Source organism: Podarcis filfolensis (assembly GCF_964270895.1).
Source record: "Podarcis filfolensis genome assembly, chromosome: 8".
In the NCBI taxonomy this organism is placed as follows: domain Eukaryota; kingdom Metazoa; phylum Chordata; class Lepidosauria; order Squamata; family Lacertidae; genus Podarcis; species Podarcis filfolensis.
The window spans coordinates 51,320,123-51,340,459 of record NC_139611.1 but is presented as its reverse complement, the minus strand read 5'-3'; the positions used below and the strand labels follow the sequence as shown (position 1 = coordinate 51,340,459).

Genomic DNA, 20,337 nt, shown 5'->3' with positions numbered 1-20,337 from the left:
ATAACAAGCAAAAAACAAACATATTTTGCTCTTGAATACCACATTGTTGGTCAAGCATGTTAAATTTTGCATAGAGTTCCATTTAAAAAAAATATATCAGACTCTGCAAAAGCAAATAGTTAACATTCCTAGGTTTGCTGTACATTAAAATTACCTCTCACCATAAGCAGGAAGCTTTATATTTTATGATATCCTTAAAGTTCATGTGAAGCAGCCTTCTGTAACCTGGTACCCTCCAAATATTTTGAACTACAACTCAAGTCAACCCCAGTCATTATCGGCTGTAGTCGGGGTGAAGGGTGATGTAGTTGAAAAAATCTGGAGGGTACCAGGTTGCAGAAGGCTACATTACATCAAAATGAAACTCACTTATTTTTATAACATATCCCCAAAGCCACATAAAATTCTTCATGTGACAGCTAATGTAAAATTATACAGTAGATTAGTTTTATAATCTGCTCTAACAATATTCATAATACCTAGTACAATTTCTCATTGGTTCTCATGATAGACATATTTATTTAAAAGTTTATTCATATACCATATTTAATCCAAAGGTCTCAGTGTGGGCAACACAAGTTAAATAAGTTAAATGTGAGTATAATAATCTCAGTAAAAACACAATATATCAAACAATATTCAGTTCAATGACCTCCAAATGATTACATAAAAAGCTATGACTAGGCCCTGAGCGTTATTTTGTGGAAGTACTAAAGATGATAGCCGATGGACCAAAGAGTGTTGCATTAATTAGGAGTGGTCACCATCACTATTATATAATAACAACTGTGGCCTACTCTTGAGCAAATTCTGCCATTGCCATCAGTCAAGCTTATGCATGATACGTCTATTTAAAGCTTCCACAGAAACCTAAGGCAGCAACTAGTTTTTTAATAAGATTCTATGGGTAGAAGCTCCTGCCAACCTAGCAGTTCGAAAGCACGTCAAAGTGCAAGTAGATAAATAGGTACCGCTCCAGTGGGAAGGTAAACGGCGTTTCCATGCGCTGCTCTGGTTCACCAGAAGCAGCTTAGTCATGCTGGCCACATGACCCGGAAGCTGTATGCCGGCTCCCTCGGCCAATAAAGCGAGATGAGTGCCGCAACCCCAGAGTCAGTCACGACTGGACCTAATGGTCAGGGGTCCCTTTCCCTTTATGGGTAGATGCTATTTGACTGACAGTCTTAGGCTAATATTTTAATTACAATTTTGTTGTTTTAGGGATAAACATCCAGACAATATTTGGCAAAATGTTACTTATTAGCAATTTATTCAATATCTCATTCATAGTGATTCTAATGTGACATTCTTGGCATTCAAAATACCAATATATTTACAATACAGCTCATTTGTATATGTAAGATAATTGTATCAAAGAGTATATACACTATTAAATACTTTCATGCCACATTTGTCCATGTCTCAAGAACCTTGAGAATGCTTGCAGGCTCCAAGCTTGCAACACATGTGCCTCATTTGGCAATCTATGTAGATTTTTGGGTGTGTTCCGATTCTTAGGCATGGCTCAATATTTAATCTAAATAATAAATAGCTTATGAACCTGATTGAAGTTACAGTAAGTGTGTCATTTTCTGTACTTGAATGAAATGATACTACATATCCTTGTGTTGAAACACTAAATTCAAATATTTAATCTTACAAGTGCGGACCTGCATAAAAATGTTGCAGTATATCCTCAGTCCTAAACAAGAATGCTTCGGTTCAAGGCTCCAGCAAAGAGGAGCCATGTGATGTTGAGAGTTTGCAGAGTCCCTCCTTTTTTTCTTACCTTCTTGAAACTTTCCTCCACAGTACTATATAGTGATAAGGCATTCAGAGCTTCTTGCCAGGCCAGAGCCCAAGTGGTTTATTGGCATAGGTTTGAGGGTGAACATTATGCATGGAGAAGGATGCTTTTTAAAACAACATGACATGCATTTCCCCCAACTCGAGGATACAGGGGCTGGAATAGGCCAGAGCTCCTTCTGTTTCTCTCTCACACACCCCTTAAACACTGCATGGCTCAGTCACCCTCAGTCATTGAATTAACTGATAGATTCACATAGACTACCTAGCACACCCACCTCAGCATCTTTTATGTCCCCTGGTGCAGAGATTCAATCATTTGAATTTGCTATTAGAGGGGTTATGTTTAACAAACTGGAGATCAGGAGTACGACTACCTTTTAGCATTGAAATATGTGCCCATCTATCCTGGCAGAGATTTTACTGTATATTAGAATGCTTCTAAAGAGTTCTACTCTGTGCTCTTAATGAGCTTCCTAAAATGGATTTTGAAACTTTTTTGAAATTAGATGCCTTTAGGCATTGGGGGTTCTTTTATCGGGTCACCACATTAGGAAAGTAGATGATGATGGAACAAAATATTAATCTCCTTTAAAAACCAAAATAGTGAACGTGTATTTTTTTAAGAATCAGTGAGAAGTACACTCAAAATCAGGAATTGATTTAGTTGTGTTATTCAAAACAGTCGGGTTTTTTAGTTTAAAAAACGACAGCGGTTGCCTATAAAGACTGGCTTCTAACAAAACTAAGAAATGCTCTTGGCTGCTTATCTGCAGCTGCAACGTTTGAATCAAAATGTTACTTTCAATATCTACGTTCATTTCCCATCCTACTGCTGTACTTCCTCTAGTGAGTTTGTATAGTGTACATTAATCTTGTGTGTTCTCATTTGTTGCTGGTGATGGAGACAGCTTGAGATACATTTTCTTTTCAAATGAGAATTCACAAACCTTTGCTTCACATTGTGTTTCCCCCATTATACAACTGTGCAGAGTTAAGGCTTTTTACTTATAAGTTGCACTTAAAATATAAGCACCCCTTAAAACATTCAAACCACTTATTCAGACTTGCACTGTAAACCAGTATAGAATTTTCAGAAAGTAAAGTATTGATTATGTGTTGTATCTTATATCTGAGACAGCCAATGGCAAATGTTGTCAAAATGAAATCAGATGTTTGTAACTTAATATTTAAGAAAAATGATGAGTGCATGTTTTTTACTTTGAGCATTCTTAGTGCTGCTCAGCTTTAAAGACATAAACTGATGTAAAAATAAATTTCTGCCTGCATAATTTATGTAATGTCTTGCTCCCTGATCCTGTTTGTATTGATTTTTCTAAAAGGCTTTTGTGGCCACAGGAACCAATCTGTCTCTCCAGTTTTTTCCGGCCAGCTGGCAAGGGGAGCAACGGCAGACACCAACCCGAGAGTATGTTGACTTTGAAAGAGAGGGAGGCAAGGTAAGGACAAAAAGTATAGATTGTGGTTATACAGGTATATATCACAGTGGCCTTAAAATGTGAGCTAGAGGTTTATGATATAAAATGAACTTGTAATAATACACATTGATATTTCTTTATTTTTATGGTGGCCAGTTGCCTATTGCTTCTTTAAAACCATGCAAAAAGTATATGATACTATTACCATACATGTTGTGTAAATGTGGCAGCAGCTTAGTGGCTCCTAAATGGATTTTGCAGTATGCCCAGGATCTCGGGGAGAACATTTAGCACAAAGAATAGAATAAAATATTGCTACTGCTTTCTAATACAGTGGTACCTCCGGTTAAGTACTTAATTCGTTCCAGAGGTCCATTCTTAACCTGAAACTGTTCTTAAGCTGAAGCACCACTTTAGCTAATGGGGCCTCCCGCTGCCGCTGTGCCACTGGAGCACGATTTCTGTTCTCATCCTGAAGCAAAGTTCTTAACCCAAGGTAATATTTCTGGGTTAGCGGAGTCTGTAACCTGAAGCGTATGTAACCTGAAGTGTATGTAACCTGAGGTACCACTGTAGTTTTCATGCTTTATAATAGTATTCAAATGTGTTTCACAATTTTTAATTGATACTCTAAGGCTACCTAACATGTGGCATTTTCCTAACGCAAATGTAGGAAGGTCTGTGTACAAAAAACCACACCATCATGTGTAAGACATTTTTGGAATATGTTAGCATTCAAAAATAAATTAATTAAGGTATCCTTGGTCTGTACCCTTTTTCCTAGAGATGTAAAAGTCCAGAAAGAAACTGGATTTTTTTTTTTTTGCTGCGGGGTTTCCCAGGCCTTCACATCTTTAGTTTTTTGTACACCTGTATGTGAAGAAAAATGTATGAATCAGCCCTTCAAAGAGCACAGTAAAACTTATGCATCTCAGACAGATAAGCAGACAATTGAAAGTTGAAGTTTTGTGTGCATTTTTATAACTCTAAAAATAGATATTGAATTGTGTGTTCGGTTTTGTCTGCAATGGTGACATGCTGGCATATTGAAGAGTTTGGTATGGTCACATTATTCTAGATAAAATCTACACAACATGGAGTTGTTTAGATATCCTTGGGCAAGTTCTTCTCATCCTAGTCTACCTTACAAGGAAAAACAACAACATTGTACCATGCATTTTAGTATTTTGGGGTAGGAAAACTAAATTTAAAAGGTAGATGTGTTTGAATATATTTTCCATTAGTTACTGTACAACAGTGGTTGCCAACCTTTTTGGGTCTGGGACACATTTGGAATTTTGAGGAAGTGCCAAGGACACTAGTCACAAAATGATTGCCAACAGGGGTGTGGCTTAATGCACAATGGCTGCTGCCTTCAGAAGAACAGGAAAAGAAAAGAGACGGGAACATAAAATGGTTCAAATATGAAGAAAACTATTCAGCTTTTTTTGTTAAAATCTTTGAAAAACTTCCTTATTTTCCAGGCTTTGTTAAGTCTTTGTTATGCTGTCTGTTGCTGGTCTGCTGTTGTAGATTAAAGATAGCAAATAAAAGATAACTGAATCCAGGAATCATTTTGAATTACTAAAGCCAGCCATGAATAGGCATGGCCACAAATAAAAAGATATACATAATGCTGGATGGCATTAAGTAATTTTTTACTATCTTTTTTGAAAGAAATTTTTAGAAATGCAAGGAGTGCACAGAAAATACACTCTACAAACATGAATCGCCCTCGTACTTGAATGCCGTTGTACATCTATTTCGTTCATTCTTCCTATATCAAGAGGCAATACAAGTTCTATATTGATAGCTGAATAGATTTACAACACTCGATTTTTTTTCTATTCCTGGTTCAAATTTTTTTTGTACTGAGCTTTACTGTGCTGTTTTGTTTCTGCTTTGTCTTAATGATGACATATATTTTAATTCTGTGCATTGCCCTGATCATGTTTATAAAGGGCAGCCTAAAAATCTTTGAAATAAGATAAATGAGTTTCCTTCAAGTTTTGCCTAAAATGAAGTTTAAATAGTGAATATAGGGCTTTCCACATCAGATGAATTGTGAGGGAGGCAAAGCATTTAAGTAATAGTAAAATATATTGGGGAGGAAGTCCTGCAAATTTCATCACTAAGGATTAAAAGAATGCTTGACTTCTGTTGTAAACTGGCAGATTTCAACTTCAAGTACAGAAATATATATATATTGACTTGAATAGTATTTAATATTTAGTTATTGTCTGAGTATATAGTTGAATGAATAAAAGCACTGAAGCAACAGAAGCTTACTGTTGGAGGCTGAACTGGATGGAGCAGTGTTCTGATCCAGTATGTCTGCTCTTTCATACATCCTTGTCTCTATATGAATATATGAATATTTATGGCTGCTGGCTCTCTACATGGCTGTTGGACTGGTCTATGTATCTTCTACAGCAGGCTTCCCCAAAATGAGCACAGGACAGTCCTGGAAGCAAAGGTACCTGTATTTTCTGTGACACACCCATACTACTGGTTGTGCAAGTCATGTGAACATACAGTTTTGGTATGAAGAGGTATTGTGGTTTGTATCCTGAAATACTAAAACTGATAGATCTGGCTAGATATACTGGCAGTTATGTGAGGATATAAGTGATAAGTCCTTGAGAAAGGAAGTGAGAGATTACCACTTTCTTGAAGTTTAACTCCTACTTCATTTCACTCATGGTGGTAAAGCAGTTCAATTCAGTTTTGTTCCTAGTAGTACTCTCTTGTTTGTATGTGTTATTCATCATCATCATCATCCCCAACCCACAATTGAATGCATATAGCGTAAAAGACAAACAAGCAGCTGAGCTTGGGGAATAACCAATAACAAAATGGCCAATACAGTCGTACCTTGGATCTCAAACGCCTTGGCTCCCAAACAAATCGGCTCCTATTTTTCCGGTTTTTGAATGGTTTCGGGAGTTGAACGGACTCCTGGAACTTATTCTGTTCAAGAACCAAGGTACCACTGTACAAGCAAACTTTGGCATAAGGAGGACATGAAGATTTCTAGAGAATGCATTTTTTTTGCTTCTGGCCTCCTTTCCTAAAACTTGTATTTTTTGTGATTCTCGAAGCACTGCTTTCAGACTCATCTTTAAGGTTCTTGCATTAGGTTTTAATACAAACTTATTGTAAAAAGCCTACAAGTAAATGCAATTTTAGTAGATAAAAATATTCTGCTATCCAGTTTTCTGGATGTATATCATTACTTCAAAGTGCCTGTGTTTAATGTATCCTTCAACATTGGGAAATGGCATTAGGGCAGCTTCGAAGAACATTCAACAAAGCAGGGGCAAGGAATGTGGGAAATGAGGCAAGGAAGGGATCTAGTTATGGTTAAGAAGAAAGAGAATGCATAGCCACTTGCATTTTCCTTCCAGAAAAGCAAGAGGCATTATCACAGTTCAGAAGCACATTCAAGCCATACAAAAGCAGTCAAGGGGAGTGTGGCCTTTGTGAGGCAGGTGTATCCTATGGAGTCTCCCAATGGCCAAATAGAGAATCCTGGAGGGCCACATTTGGCTCCAGGGCCTGAGTTATAACATGTCTGAAAAAGAGTGGCATTGAGCAGCCTCTAGGACTGATTCCAAAGAACTGAATATGCAGGGGGTGCCATGCCCACCCAGTTACAAGAAAAATGCATCCTATAACTTTCCCCTGAATATGAAAAAGCTTTTTGCAAAGCTTATGGGTCATTCTGAGTCATGTCCATTAAGTGTCATGATACAGGGCTAAAGCCAAGTCACAGGTACATTTCACCCTCTCAAAATTAATTCCCGTAAGGTGATCTTACTCTTGCTACAAGAGAGACAAACTTGTACTTTTCAGGAAATGCAAAAACAGAGTAAGGTAAAGGTAAAGGGACCCCTGACCATTAGGTCCAGTCGTGACCGACTCTGGGGTTGCGGCACTCATCTTGCTTTATTGGCCGAGGGAGCCGGCGTACAGCTTCTGGGTCATGTGGCCAGTATGACTAAGCCACTTCTGGCGAACCAGAGCAGTGCACGGAAACGCCGTTTACCTTCCCACTGGAGCGGTACCTATTTATCTACTTGCACTTTGACGTGCTTTTGAACTGCTAGGTTGGCAGGAGCAGGGACCGAGCAACGGGAGCTCACCCCATCGCGGGGATTCGAACTGCCGACCTTCTGATTGGCAAGTCCTAGGCTCTGTGGTTTAACACACAGCGCCACCTGCATCCCAAAAACAGAGTAGTTGGATTTAATTAAGCCAAGATATGCTTGCCAGCTGGCTCTAGTCATTCACTGGAGATTATTTGATTAATGGCTGAATTATAGGTGTTGCGTGCATTAGATATGGCACTAGATTCCGGAATTAATTAGGGCAATTGCAGTCTCCTCATTGTGGCAGGCATGTGCTTAAACCAGCACTAACTCACACAATAGGAACTTTCCCTGATTCACCACAATGACACACTCAGAGCAAAGCCAGTTCTCTCACACAGCTTCAGGACATGCACAGAGTTCCAGCTGTTCCAACCTACTTGTCAATACAATTCAGACTCTTAACTCTTTGGCTTCCCAAGTTAATAGTTAATGTATTTGTACAAGAAGATGCAGGCATGCTGCCTTGTAAGGGTGAAGTTGTGTGTTATATAATTACACTATTCCTTTTAGCTCTCTGTAGCCTTACACTTTATGCCCATTATGATCAGGTTCTGGAAACTTTCAGCTATGGCTTCATTAAATGTGCAGGTACCAAAACATGAATAAGACAAGAAAACATCCTCCTATCTTCTCACTCAGTCCTTCAGTTATCCTCTACCCCACTAGTTCTATTGCTTTAAAAATGTTGCCATGGTTTGCTATTGGGTGGGGGATACTTTCAACACCTCATTCAGTATTTCAAAGGTCCTGTGTTTTCCCTAGCTTCCCCTCCGTTTCCCCCTATGTAGAATGAATATTAACTCTTTGGGAACAGGAGATAGCCTATCTGCTCATGATTGCTGTTATTCGGCATGAGAGAAAATCTATAAATCCAAATAGATATGTGGCAACAGTCTTTGGAAAGCTGAACTGTGGAAAATCCAGGAAAGGAAATGGAGTTTGATGTTACTCTTGGCAATTTCACTTTACATATGTGCCCTAAATCCATTTTTTTCTTGATAAGCTGGCAAGTAGGTGCTTATTGGGAGACTGCTGTGTGCTTGGTGGTAAAATGATTTCTGCTTGAAGGAACACGATGTTCTGAAACTGTTTATCTTTCCTTTTTAAGACAAGATGCTGTAACAATAGTGTTTTCCTTCGAGGAATCCCTTTGCTGTCTTTTCACTAAAGAAAACCTACTTAATCTTCCATTCTTAGTAGTCAAAATGTCTCCTCTTGAGTGACATTATTCCAGAGCTGTGTAGAACATTGGCTATTCCTGCGTGGTTTGTTGTCCAGATGTATGGCAGAATGCCAGCTGGCAATCATGGTGGTCTTGCCATGAATAAGTGCTTCAGGGAAAACATTGCAATTCATCTGCAGACTTCTATTCATTCATTCTTCCTACCTACCTCACTGAGTTACGCTACTTCATTTATTTATAGATTAGAAAAAGCAATTTTAATAGGTTTTAATTACAATTCTACGTTACACCACTTTTACAGACTGAAAAATCAAATGCATTTCCTTGCTAGTTTCTATATTGAAAGCATTTGTTGTAGTGGTCAACACAACATTACAAATCCCTTCTGGCTGTCTCTGTCAGTGTTATACATACAGCCGGGTGTATTTCTTATAGTTTTAAATCATGATGTTGGAGGCTTTTGAGTTCCTTTTGTCTAGCAGCACTTCTTTTCTAAAAAAATGTTTAGGGGTGCTCTCATTTTCCTACTTATATTGAAATACTGCCCCTCAATGAGGCCAAATTTAGATTCACAAAATGTTTAGGGATATGCATCCCCATCCCCCAGAAAAAAGCACTGGATACATCTATTTGGCTATTTGGCTCTTTCCTTTTCCTTTTTGTAACTTCTCTGTGCTGACTGCAGTATGGCAGCATGCTTCATCTTATAGTATAAATTAAACATGTAAACTTTTGGCATCACACATTAGGGTACTTTTCCAGTAATGATACTTCGTTATAATGTATCTCAACATAAAACAATTATAATTATTCCAAGATGCTTCAGTTCTGTCAAAGCTACCAACTCCAGCTTATTAAATAATAAAATTCATCATTTTGAAAGACAGTATTAACAATACATTTTCTCTTGCTTAACATCAGCCACCAACTGACCATCTAGTAATCAACATGTTTGATCATATAGTTACGCTTTGGAAGTATTTTTCCTGTTAATTTGATATTTCATTTTAAAAATTCAAACAAAATAAAGGAATGCTTTTCTCTATTGTACAAATATCATCAGTATTTAATACATACAAACTTCCTTATTTGTGAAGAATTAAAAACACCACCCAGCCTATTAAGCACTGGAACAGAGAGTTGGAATAAATAGACAATTCCCCCAACAGAGGGACGAAGAAAGTAGTGTCCCTCAAGGATCAGTGTTGGAAGCTCTGCTTTTTAACTTGTTTGGTAAATGATCTACAATTAGGGGTAAGCAGGAAGCTGGCAACATTTGTTGATGGTACTGAATAGTTCAGCGTCATTAAAAAGGGACTGTAAAAAAAGCTCCAAAAGACTTCTCCAAACTGAGTGAATAGACTGTAAAATGGCTAATGCAATTTAATGTAAACAAGTGTAAATAGTGCATGTAGGCAAAAAAAATCTTAATTTGACATATGCATTCATGGGGTCTGACCAGGAATTAGACCTTGAAGTTGTAATCATGTAGATGCTTCAATGAGCATGTTGACCCAGCATGCAGCAGCTGTGAACAAGGAAAATTCCATGCAAGGGATTATTAGGAACTGAATTGGGGGGGGGGGGCTGCCATTATGCAGTGGTACCTCTGGTTAAGAACTTAATTCGTTCCGGAGGTCCGTTCTTAACCTGCAACTGTTCTTAACCTGGGGTACCACTTTAGCTAATGGGGCCTCCCGCTGCCACTGCGCTACTGCCACGAGATTTCTGTTCTCATCCTGAAGCAAAGTTCTTAACCCAAGGTACTATTTCTGGGTTAGCAGAGTCTGTAACCTGAAGCATCTGAAACCTGAAGCGTTTGTAACCCGAGGTACCACTGTACAAATGTATAGTGTGACTGGATTTGGAATACTGTGTACAGTTTTGGTCCGCACACCTCAAAAAGGATATCGTAGAATTCGTAAGTGTTCCAAAAAGGGCAATAAAAATTATCAAGAGAACAGAGGGACTCCCTTGTGAGGAAAGTTTACAGAATAGGGGGCTTTTTAAGTTAGAGAAAAAGTGAGTAAGCAGTAATGGTATAGAAGTGTACAGTACTATCATTTCTTGCATGCAGGTAATATCCCAGGGATGGCGTGTATATGCAAAAATGTTTATACCTGAACAATCCCTTGGAACTGTCCCCACGTAACAATCTTTGCCTTCCAAGCCTTATTTACGGAGCTCTGGGATGTTTTGTTCCCGCAAGAGCAGCCCAGAGCCCACTTGAGAATATCCCAGAGCCCAGTAAGCAAGTCTGAGAGTTTAAAAGCTTTTTCCATGTTGGGAAAACCTGACACAAAATGAGCTTTTAAGCTCTCCAGTTTGCGTGCAATTTGTGGGATTTCAACTATGCAAGGTTGAAAATTGTGGAAGCAAATTGCGCACAAGATGTGATTGTACTGTATACATTTACTTGTATGGAGAAAGCGGATAAAGAAAAGTTTTTCTCTGCACTAAAATTCATGGACATCCAATGAAGCTGAAGATTCAGGACACACAAAAGAAAGTACTGTTTAATGCAGTGAAGGAGGCAGTTTTGGCAACTAAATTGGATGGCTTTAAAAGAAGATATTTGATGGAGGATCAGGCTATCAGTGGCTAGTAGCCATAACATAAAGCCTATGTTCTTGCTTCTGAATAACAGTTGCTGAAAACCACAGGAGGGGGAGAGTTCTCTTGTGCTCATGTCATGCTTGCTGGCTTCCTATAGGCATATGGTTGACCACTGTGAGAAAAGGAAGCTGGACTGGATGGATCATTAGCTTGATCCAGTAGGCTGTTCTTAGATTCTTAAATACCATCTCCCAAGGACTTAGGGTGGTATCAATGGGATTGTTTATTTTTCAACAAACATGTGACAGAGTTTAGGAGGATTATGACTTGCCCAAGGTCCTGGCACTAGAAAATGTTCCTAGTATTTGAATTAAGGGGTGAGTGTCTCCTTGTGTCTGTGCTGATATTATAGGAAATGATCTTATGTTCTGCTATTGTGAAGCCAAGTAGAGAACTGGGCTTATAATTAGAAAGGATTTGTTGTAATCTTCTGATAATCCTTTAAAAAGGGAATCATGATTTAGTGGCCTCTGGCAAGAAAATTCAGAGTGGAAATTACTTTTGAAATCAGGGTGTTAACTTCATTTCCTTACCTAGCCCCTAATAAGATTCTTATACAGTACAACTGTCCTTGAAATAAATGCCAGTTCCTTACATGCTACTATGTTCAGATTCATTGTTTGCTTGCTTCCTGAGAAAGTGGTCTGTTGCCCCCAAAGGCTAATGTCTCAAACTCATCAGTATGTTAAAACCATGAAATTCATTTATACTAAATGCTCTTATTTTAGCTGAGATTCCCCACCCCCCATGGCTGCAAAGTGGAGTTACTCTATAAACTAAAGCTACCCTTTCAATCTAATAGTTGGGTCACTATTGATAAATTAAGCTAGGTAATGAATTTTTCTTCTCTACTGTGGATAAAATATACCCTAGTCCTTCCAAAGTGTAATATGCTTGGGGGACCTTGGGGGATATCCAGTATTACTCATGCTTAGAGTAGACATATTAATATCAGTGGACTTAAGTAAATTACATTCATTAATTTCAGTCGATCTGCTGAGTAGGACTTAGTTGTATATCACTTCTTATATTCTATAAAGTATTATGAAGTATATTATTATATTGTAAACTTGTTGACAGATATATTTCCCAGTCTGTTTCTGTATTGGAGCTGTTGTTAATATGTTTTAATTGTTTTATTGATTGTGTGTTTGGTGTCTAGGAAACTTTGGGGTGATGGGCAGGATAAAAATTCAATAAATAATCACTCGTTGGTTCACGTGACATGTTTATAAATTATTTATGCATAAATTTATTATGAAGTGTCTAAAATGGTTATGTGATGAATAAGGGAGTATTAAAAACTACTTAAAAGGCTTGTTGAAAGAGGTAGGTCTTCAGTAGGCTCCAAAAAACAACAGAGATTAAACCTGTCCAATATTTAATGGGAAGGGTTTCCAGTTCTTATATCATGCAGAATGGTCCTCCTGATAATATGATACCTTCAGGATGTCATTTCTTGCAGAGCATAGTGATTGATTGAGTATATCAATATGAGACTAAATTTTATGTATTCTGATCTCAAACCATATAGGCCTTTATTCATCAGAATTGATACCTTGAACTTAGCCTGGCAGCTAACTGGCAGCCAGTTTAATACTTTTCAACAGCAGCATAACATGGCGATAGCCAGTCCCAGTGACTGCAACTGGTGTGGGTCCAGTTGCGACCATGTGGAGATCTCTGGGTGCCAGGTTGGCAACTCACATCTCCAGGTTTCTTAAGCAGGTAGGCAGAAGAGCTTATTTGTTGCATTTTTATCTCATCTTTTTCTCAAAGGAATACATGGTTCACCCCCCTCCTCAGTTAATGCCTACAACAACCCTGTGAGGTAGGTTCAGATGCTGTGACTGGCCCAAGGTGAGCTTCATGATTGAGTGGGGATTTGAACCCTGATCTCCCAAGTCCTAGTCCATCACACTAACCACTACACCACAGTGGCTTCCTATAATACTACTGGTATGGGTGATGTTTAGTAAAACTACATCATTTGAGTATTTGGTTACTGGTATTTGGTTACTGGTATGATTCAGGGGCAGGTGGGATCAACACTGAAACTTAATTACTGCTTTACAAGCAGACAGGCAGTTTACTATGTGCTTATGAATAGGGAAAGTTGCATGTGATGAGAATTGGGCAGTGACTCACATGTGAGTGCCTTTTACAAGAATGCATGATGGGCATGTTTGCTGGGAATATGATTGAAAACAAATTTCAGTGCAGTGGTATGTTCTTGGCTTTCTGTTTCTGTGTGGTGACTGTTAGTATGCTGACTCACTAACTGATGGGTGGTAACTGGTGAACTACATACAATCTGACTTAGAAATGATTCAGTTGTCTTCCTGAAAACACTTCTGTGGTAACACTGCTATCTTGTGCCAGTGTTTTCATGTACACATTTGCTTGTTCCTTCCCACATTGATATTTCCAGTTGTAACTTATATATCCTTGATGAGATAAGGTGTTCATCATTCTTTTAAGGATTTCCTCAAATTCTTCCTAAATTGACTAGCTAAATTATTGAGGGGGGGAGAGTCTGATTTGAAAAAATTCTAATCAAGGCTTCTTTGTAATTTAGATCTGTTTATGATCATAATCATGAGTAAATACTGTTGCCAATGCCATTAATTAAATCTCATCATCATTAAGTACCATTTATTTTCCTTCTTTTGAATTTTGTAATCACTCTTGTTATTGTGGATTATCTGCAATCCCTGAATGGGAGATTTGGGTGGATTTAACCTAGAGTTAAGGTCATCTCAATTCTTTAGGAAGTTAGATATTAAGGTGTCTTCATTGATTAACAGAATTAAGCACCTACCAGCATATTTGCAAGAGTGTCCTCAGATGTAGACGATGAAGAATGAATTGTTAAAACAACTTTGTACAAAGTTATTTTTACCCTGAAAAAAACACATTTTCATTGGCTAATTATTTTTGAGACATACCAAAACTACTCCCTCATTTTGGCTGCAACTGTTGGGCAATGGCTTATAGTGATTTGGATGTGTGTTCAGGTAACTTTATTTGATAGCTAGTTTATTTTCAAAGATTAAATTGGCATGGCGAGTGATATGACAGCTGCAAACCAAAAATAGTCTTAGAAATGGAGAGGAAACAGTTTTTATCTTAAAAAAGGAAATGTGGTCAAACGGCTTCAGCAATAACAGCAGACAGTTTTGCTTCTTACAAAATGTGCCCCTACTTTCCCTGACAGAGGAAATTACAATAATATGATTTAAAGGGAAGTTTGGAGGAAGAAAAAGTCAGAGCAGGGGTTCACTAGAGGTGGTTTATGCACTTGCTACAACTGATGAGAAAGTTACAGGAATTTCAAGTTGAGGGGGGATCACTGTAGGGATGGGTAAAATATTATTCTACAAGTTTAAGAGACACACATTTCAATATATTCTAGTTTGTAGCAATATTATCAGGCTAAAGCAATCAGAAAATATGTGTCCTTCAGACAGAAAAATGCAATGGAGTGTATGTAAGAGCATCAAATAAAAAAAACCAGGAGAATGGAAAATCATGGAATTTAAAAGAAATCAAGACACCTACAGTTCTCAAATATCTGCAGCCAGATGAATTTCTGATATTTGGCTGCTGAAAATGCAAACTCAGCCATGGACTTTATGATACGGACTCTAATTGCAATTTTTAGGGCTTGCCTTGCCTCTGTTGTTGTTATTACTATTACTCTGTTGTTGTTATATCATGGCGCACACTTTTTTTTAATCTGAAACCTATTAATCTCTCTCTTTTGCATGTGTTTCTCTTTTCACCATAGTCAGTACAGTGGACACTCAGGTTGCGAACATGATCCGTGCAGGAAGCACGTTCGCAACCTGCAGTGCCGCATCTGCACACTCGCGGGTCACGATTCAATGTTTCTGTGCATGCGCAAAGCGCGATTTAGCGCTTATGCACAAGTGCCGAAATCCAGAAATAACCCTTTCCGGTACTTCTGATTCAGCACGGTGCGCAACCCAAAGCATCTGTAACCCGAGGTATGACTGTAGCTCTGTCTGTTACTTCGTTCCTTTATTTCTTGTGACAAATGCATTTAATTTCCCCTCCTCTTGTTCTTCAGGCTCTCTGTTCTGTATTCCCATTTGTTCTTCTTTTTCATCATTGAGTTCAGCAGACACCACACACACAAAGCAATTTATCTGTTTTATAGAAATACCACCTTTTCTCCAAGGAGTTCAAGGTGTCATACATGGTTCTCCCCATTCAGTCTTCACAGGAACCATGTGAGTGTAGGTTAGACCGATAGATAGTGGCTGGCCCACAGTTCCCTGTGATTTTCATTACCCAGTGGGGATTTGAACCCAGGGCCTAATCCAACACACTAACCACTGCATAACTAGTGGCTTACTGATGTTGTTGCTGTTTGCAGCATGGACAGTTGACTGAAATAGTTTAGAACTGATAGCAACTCCACCACTTGTCTCTGGATCCACAGAGGGGGATAATTTGTACACCATTTAACAAATGAATTGTCCCATTTTCCTCCCTTCCCTATAGCTGTTGATCCCATGTATGCTGCAGGTGTTTTCATGTAGAGGTGGGGAAGGAGTGCAGGTATGGTTATTCAGAAGTATTAGTAGCATAATAATCTGATAATAACATGATTATCAGCATGCTTCACTGTTAGGCTCCCTCCCCCTTTCCAGTCTTGTTTGCTTGCATCAGTAAAAAAGTTCCCTTAATAACTTTCCTGTTGAGAGAGGCACAGTTAGAAATTGAACTCAACTGATCTTGGCAGACATTTAATGCTCCTACTGGCAGGATCAGTTTCAAAAACAATCACAACTCATTTTTCATGCTGTCTTCACAACTGTTGGCAATGCAAACAGGGATTTAACTCCCACTCAAAATATAAACGCTGTAATCTGTATTACATACTACAGATCTCATTTCAACCTCCTTAGTGACAAGTTAAAGGAAAGCCTCCGAAAATGCATTTTACCATATATATTTCCACTTAATTGTTAGGCCCTGTTAATGTCACTTAATGCCTTCTGCAGGTGTGTCTCTAACTATGGAGATCAGGTTCATGTCACCTGCCATGTAAGAAGACTGATGGATCAGGCCAAAGTCCTGTCTAATTCAGCATTCTTTTCCCACAGTAGCCAACCAGGTGCCTATGGGAAGCCCAAAAGCAGCAACTGGTATTCAGAGATATGCTGCCTCTGATACTGCAGATAATATATAGCAATGACTAATAGCAATTGATAGCCCATTCTTCTATACAATTTCTCATCATGTTGTAAAGCTGCCCAAGCTGACAGCCAGCTTGGCATATAGAGTAGCCTGACTGCTGTCTCTTGATTTTGATAGGCAACAGTTGTACAGATTAGGCCTATGTGTTTTGGGCTACATATGTATAAACTTCTACTGTCATACCTTGGGTTACAGCCACTTCAGGTTGCGTTTTTTTTTGGGGGGTTATGGACCGCCGAAACCCGGAAGTACCGGAATGGGTTACTTCTGGGTTTCGGTGGTCATGCATGCGCAGAAGTGCTAAATCGCGCTTTGCGCATGAGCACTGAATTACAACCCACGCGTGCGCAGGCGCGGGTTGCGAACGCTGTGGGTTGCGAACATGCATCCCATACGCTTAAACCTGGGGTAACTTAGCTGTGTCACCTTGACTGTTTTGCAACTATTTGGAGGCAAGAGTTTTTATTTACAAGCAGTTTCTGGGAACATCATTTATTGTGCCAAACGTCATTGCAAGGATAAGCTCTTTCAGTAAAGCATTCAAGATTTGAGCAGTTTGGGGAAATGTCCAAATGTCCAAATGTTAGAAGTATACTCTCCTTACAAACTTGTTTATTTCATGATTCTTGATTACTACTAAGAATTCCTTTACTTTAAATCTAATTGGCAAAATGATGTGGCCACTTGTATGTGCATGGTATATTTGCATAGTTGTATGATATTTGCAAGAAGCAAAAAACTGTATAAATTCAAAATCTAAGTTCACTTCTTTCAGTGACCGTTTTTAGTGCTACCAGGTGTCACATATTTGAAGCTGATAAAAGTTGCAGTGTTCATGATGGTAGTTCTACATCTAGAATAGTGTTATGGAAAGCAGATGAGAAAAAATAGATAGCTCCATGAGTAATTACGTAAGAGAGCTTGTTTTGGTCACTTTCTTGCTGGCAGGTTAAAACAATATTTGGATATAGTGAAAATGGAGAATACCCTTTTAAGGCTCATCAAAGTACATAACCATTGCTGAATGTAACAGGGATTTTCTCTAGTCCTCTTCCCTTCTCCACAGCTGTTCCCTCTCTAGCATGCAAATTACCCCCTGCTACCCTTAACTGTGATTCATTGTTATGTCTACACAGATTTTAACCGTGGTTAACATTAACCGTTGTGTGATTATGCTGTAGGATTTGAAGCTAACTTCATTGTTGGCAGTTAATTATGCTCAAAATAATTTGGCACATGTGACTTATGACTTAAATAAATCTCTACGTATGCTGGGTTGTAAAGACTTCATTACAATGGTTGGAGCAAGCTGGTTGAAAAAAACTCTTCCTCCACCATTGGTTCCCTTCTTTTCAGTCACACTCCTTTTTCTTTGACGCTTCTCTCCCCCACTCCATACGGTGGTCATTTTATTTTCCTTATTTGCCAATTTCCTCTCATGCCTCTTTTGCTGCCACCACTACATATCTGGTAGCTGAGCTGAAAAAAACTCATGATAAGGTCTAACCATTTGCTGCTTTAGGTTGGCACCATCTTTTCCAGGTAGACCCTGCTATATTAGACCTACCATGGTCATATTGGTTGGGCTTTTCACCTGCCACTAGAGGTGGCGACAGTACCTCTGCTGGTGCAGAAGTAAGGGGAGGACAGGTAGGCAGACAGCAAGGAAGGGGGAGGGAGCTTAGAATCTGGTGACCTAGTCATGGCACAGACATACTACTTTCAGTGACTGGGTCAGCCCTGATGGAAGCTACCATGGGTATGAGGTTTGTTTTGGCTTTCAATGTGACAAATAAATACAATGTTGAAATCTATGTGTTTTTATTAATTTGGTTTTATATTACATTTTCCACTGGTATGCTCAAAATGGCTAACAAAATTACAATTGAATATACACAATGTGTTTGCATGTCTTGGTAAGTCATGAACACACAGATCATCCCCACTTCACTCCTCCTTACTACTGAACAAGAGCAAGAAATTATGATCTTTGGCTTAGCAGAGCATATGAAGGCTTATTCTTAGCTTACTAGTTATAGTTTGTTTGAACGAAACAAACTATGATCCTCATTTCACAAGGAGTACTAAGTTAAGAGTTGTAGTTTATTGCTCTTGATACTAACAGGAGGAGTGAAATGGGAGTGAACTTTGCATTCACAGTAAATTATCAGCCATGTAACGACCATGAGTGTTGATTCATGCCTATGCATACAGTCTGCATTATCAGTATATGTCGTCTTATATTTCAGGTCTACCTAAAAGCGCCTATGATTCTGAATGGTGTTTGTGTTATTTGGAAAGGCTGGATAGATCTCCAAAGACTGGATGGCATGGGCTGCTTAGAATTTGATGAAGAACGGGCACAGGTAAAGTAGGGAGCTTTAAACTTCTCAAATCTCAGTTATATTGTGAAGCAAAATTTGTAATTTTGGTATGCAGTACTTTAGAACTTTGGATGGAGAAATCGTAATGATCCTGCATAAGCAGGATCACTGTTTGGATTTAGTTGTTGCATCTTCAATCACATATGATCAACATATTTCAGTCTGCCTTTTGGTCCAAGTAAGAAGTCTCCCCACTCTCCACCGTTTTCCTTCAAAGAAAAGAAGATAGTAGAGAGTAGAAAAACTTCTGTCATGTTCTTTCAGTTTCCCTTGTTCTTTCTAGGAGGTCTGCCTTTGCTCTTAACTTCTTTATCTTTTCCCCTTTGCGCTTCTGAACTTCCTTGTCCATAATTTAAAATGCATGCAAACCCTGTGCTTTCTAGTTCCATAGCCATCCTGCTTATTCTGTAGTTAAATGGAAGGAAAACTGAAGCTTGCTTATACCTACTTGGGTAGCAGTAGGTTCACTTGCACTTGGGGCATTGAATAGTCATGGTGTACTTTAGTGGTTATTAAACTAATCATGCATTTGTCTGTGATAACTGATAATTCTTTGTTAAGAAACTCTGAAAATTCGGCAACATAAAGCGTCTTATTGACCTAGACCTTGTATTAGGGTTTTCTTTGATGCTTCCATCTCATTCTCTTTTCTCAACTTTGGCCCTCCACCACCTCTTTTTCCTATAGTTCTGTACCTAATCCGTGCATATTTTATCCAGGCCACTCCTTCTTTTGTTTATGACCTAGCTTTCACAACTAACCTAGCATGCTTGACTCCTCACCTCCTCTGTCTTTTCATCCCATGAAATGCTAGAAACTGAAACAGTGGCAGATGCAAGGCTCACAGGTGACAATAAGTAGTTTTCTTAATAGAAAAATAATTGTCTTTGAATATAATTACACGGGAAGAGCCTGCTGGCCCATGTAGTTTGGCATCCTGATGCCCATGGGAAACCCACAAGGCAGATTTGAGCACAGGACACTGTGGTTTCCAGCAGGGGATTTTTAGAAGCATTGCTACTTCCAACTGCAGAAGCAGAGCATACCCATCATGGCTAGTAGCAGTCAGTAGCCCTCTCCTCCATAAATTTGTCTAATCCTCTTTTGAAGCCATCTAAGTTGTTCGCATAGTTGAACAATGCATGGTATGAAGTAGCACTTCCTTTTTTCTGTCCTGAATCTTCCAGCAACCAGCTTCATGGGATGTCCATGAGTTCTAGTGATATAAGAGAGGGAGGAAAAAAAATTCTGTAACCACTTTCTCCATACTGCACCCTATTTTATATCATCTTGCCTCTTCTCAACGAAATGAAAAAGTCCCAAACGCTGCAACCTTTCCTCACAGGGGAGTCACTTCACCCCCTTGATTGTTTTGGGTACCCTTTTCTGAACCTTTTCCAACTCTACAATATCTTTTTTCAAGTAAAGTGATCAGAACTATACCCCAGTATTCCAAATCTGTTCACACCCTAGATTTATATAATGGCATTATGATGTCCTCAGTTTGAATTTAATTACTAATTAAA

General features: G+C 38.7%; 1 protein-coding gene across 4 annotated transcripts in view; it reads left to right on the top strand.

The window, feature by feature from the left end:
* The window catches only part of CBFB (core-binding factor subunit beta), a 39,351-nt gene that overhangs the window by 6,315 nt on the left and 12,699 nt on the right, over nucleotides 1-20,337 (top strand). For all 4 annotated transcript variants that reach the window (XM_083625685.1, XM_083625683.1, XM_083625684.1 and 1 more), the window contains exons 3-4: nucleotides 3,150-3,266; nucleotides 18,677-18,793. In XM_083625685.1, coding sequence (XP_083481811.1) covers nucleotides 3,150-3,266; nucleotides 18,677-18,793 — 234 coding nt within the window. The remainder of the gene's footprint in view (nucleotides 1-3,149; nucleotides 3,267-18,676; nucleotides 18,794-20,337) is intronic.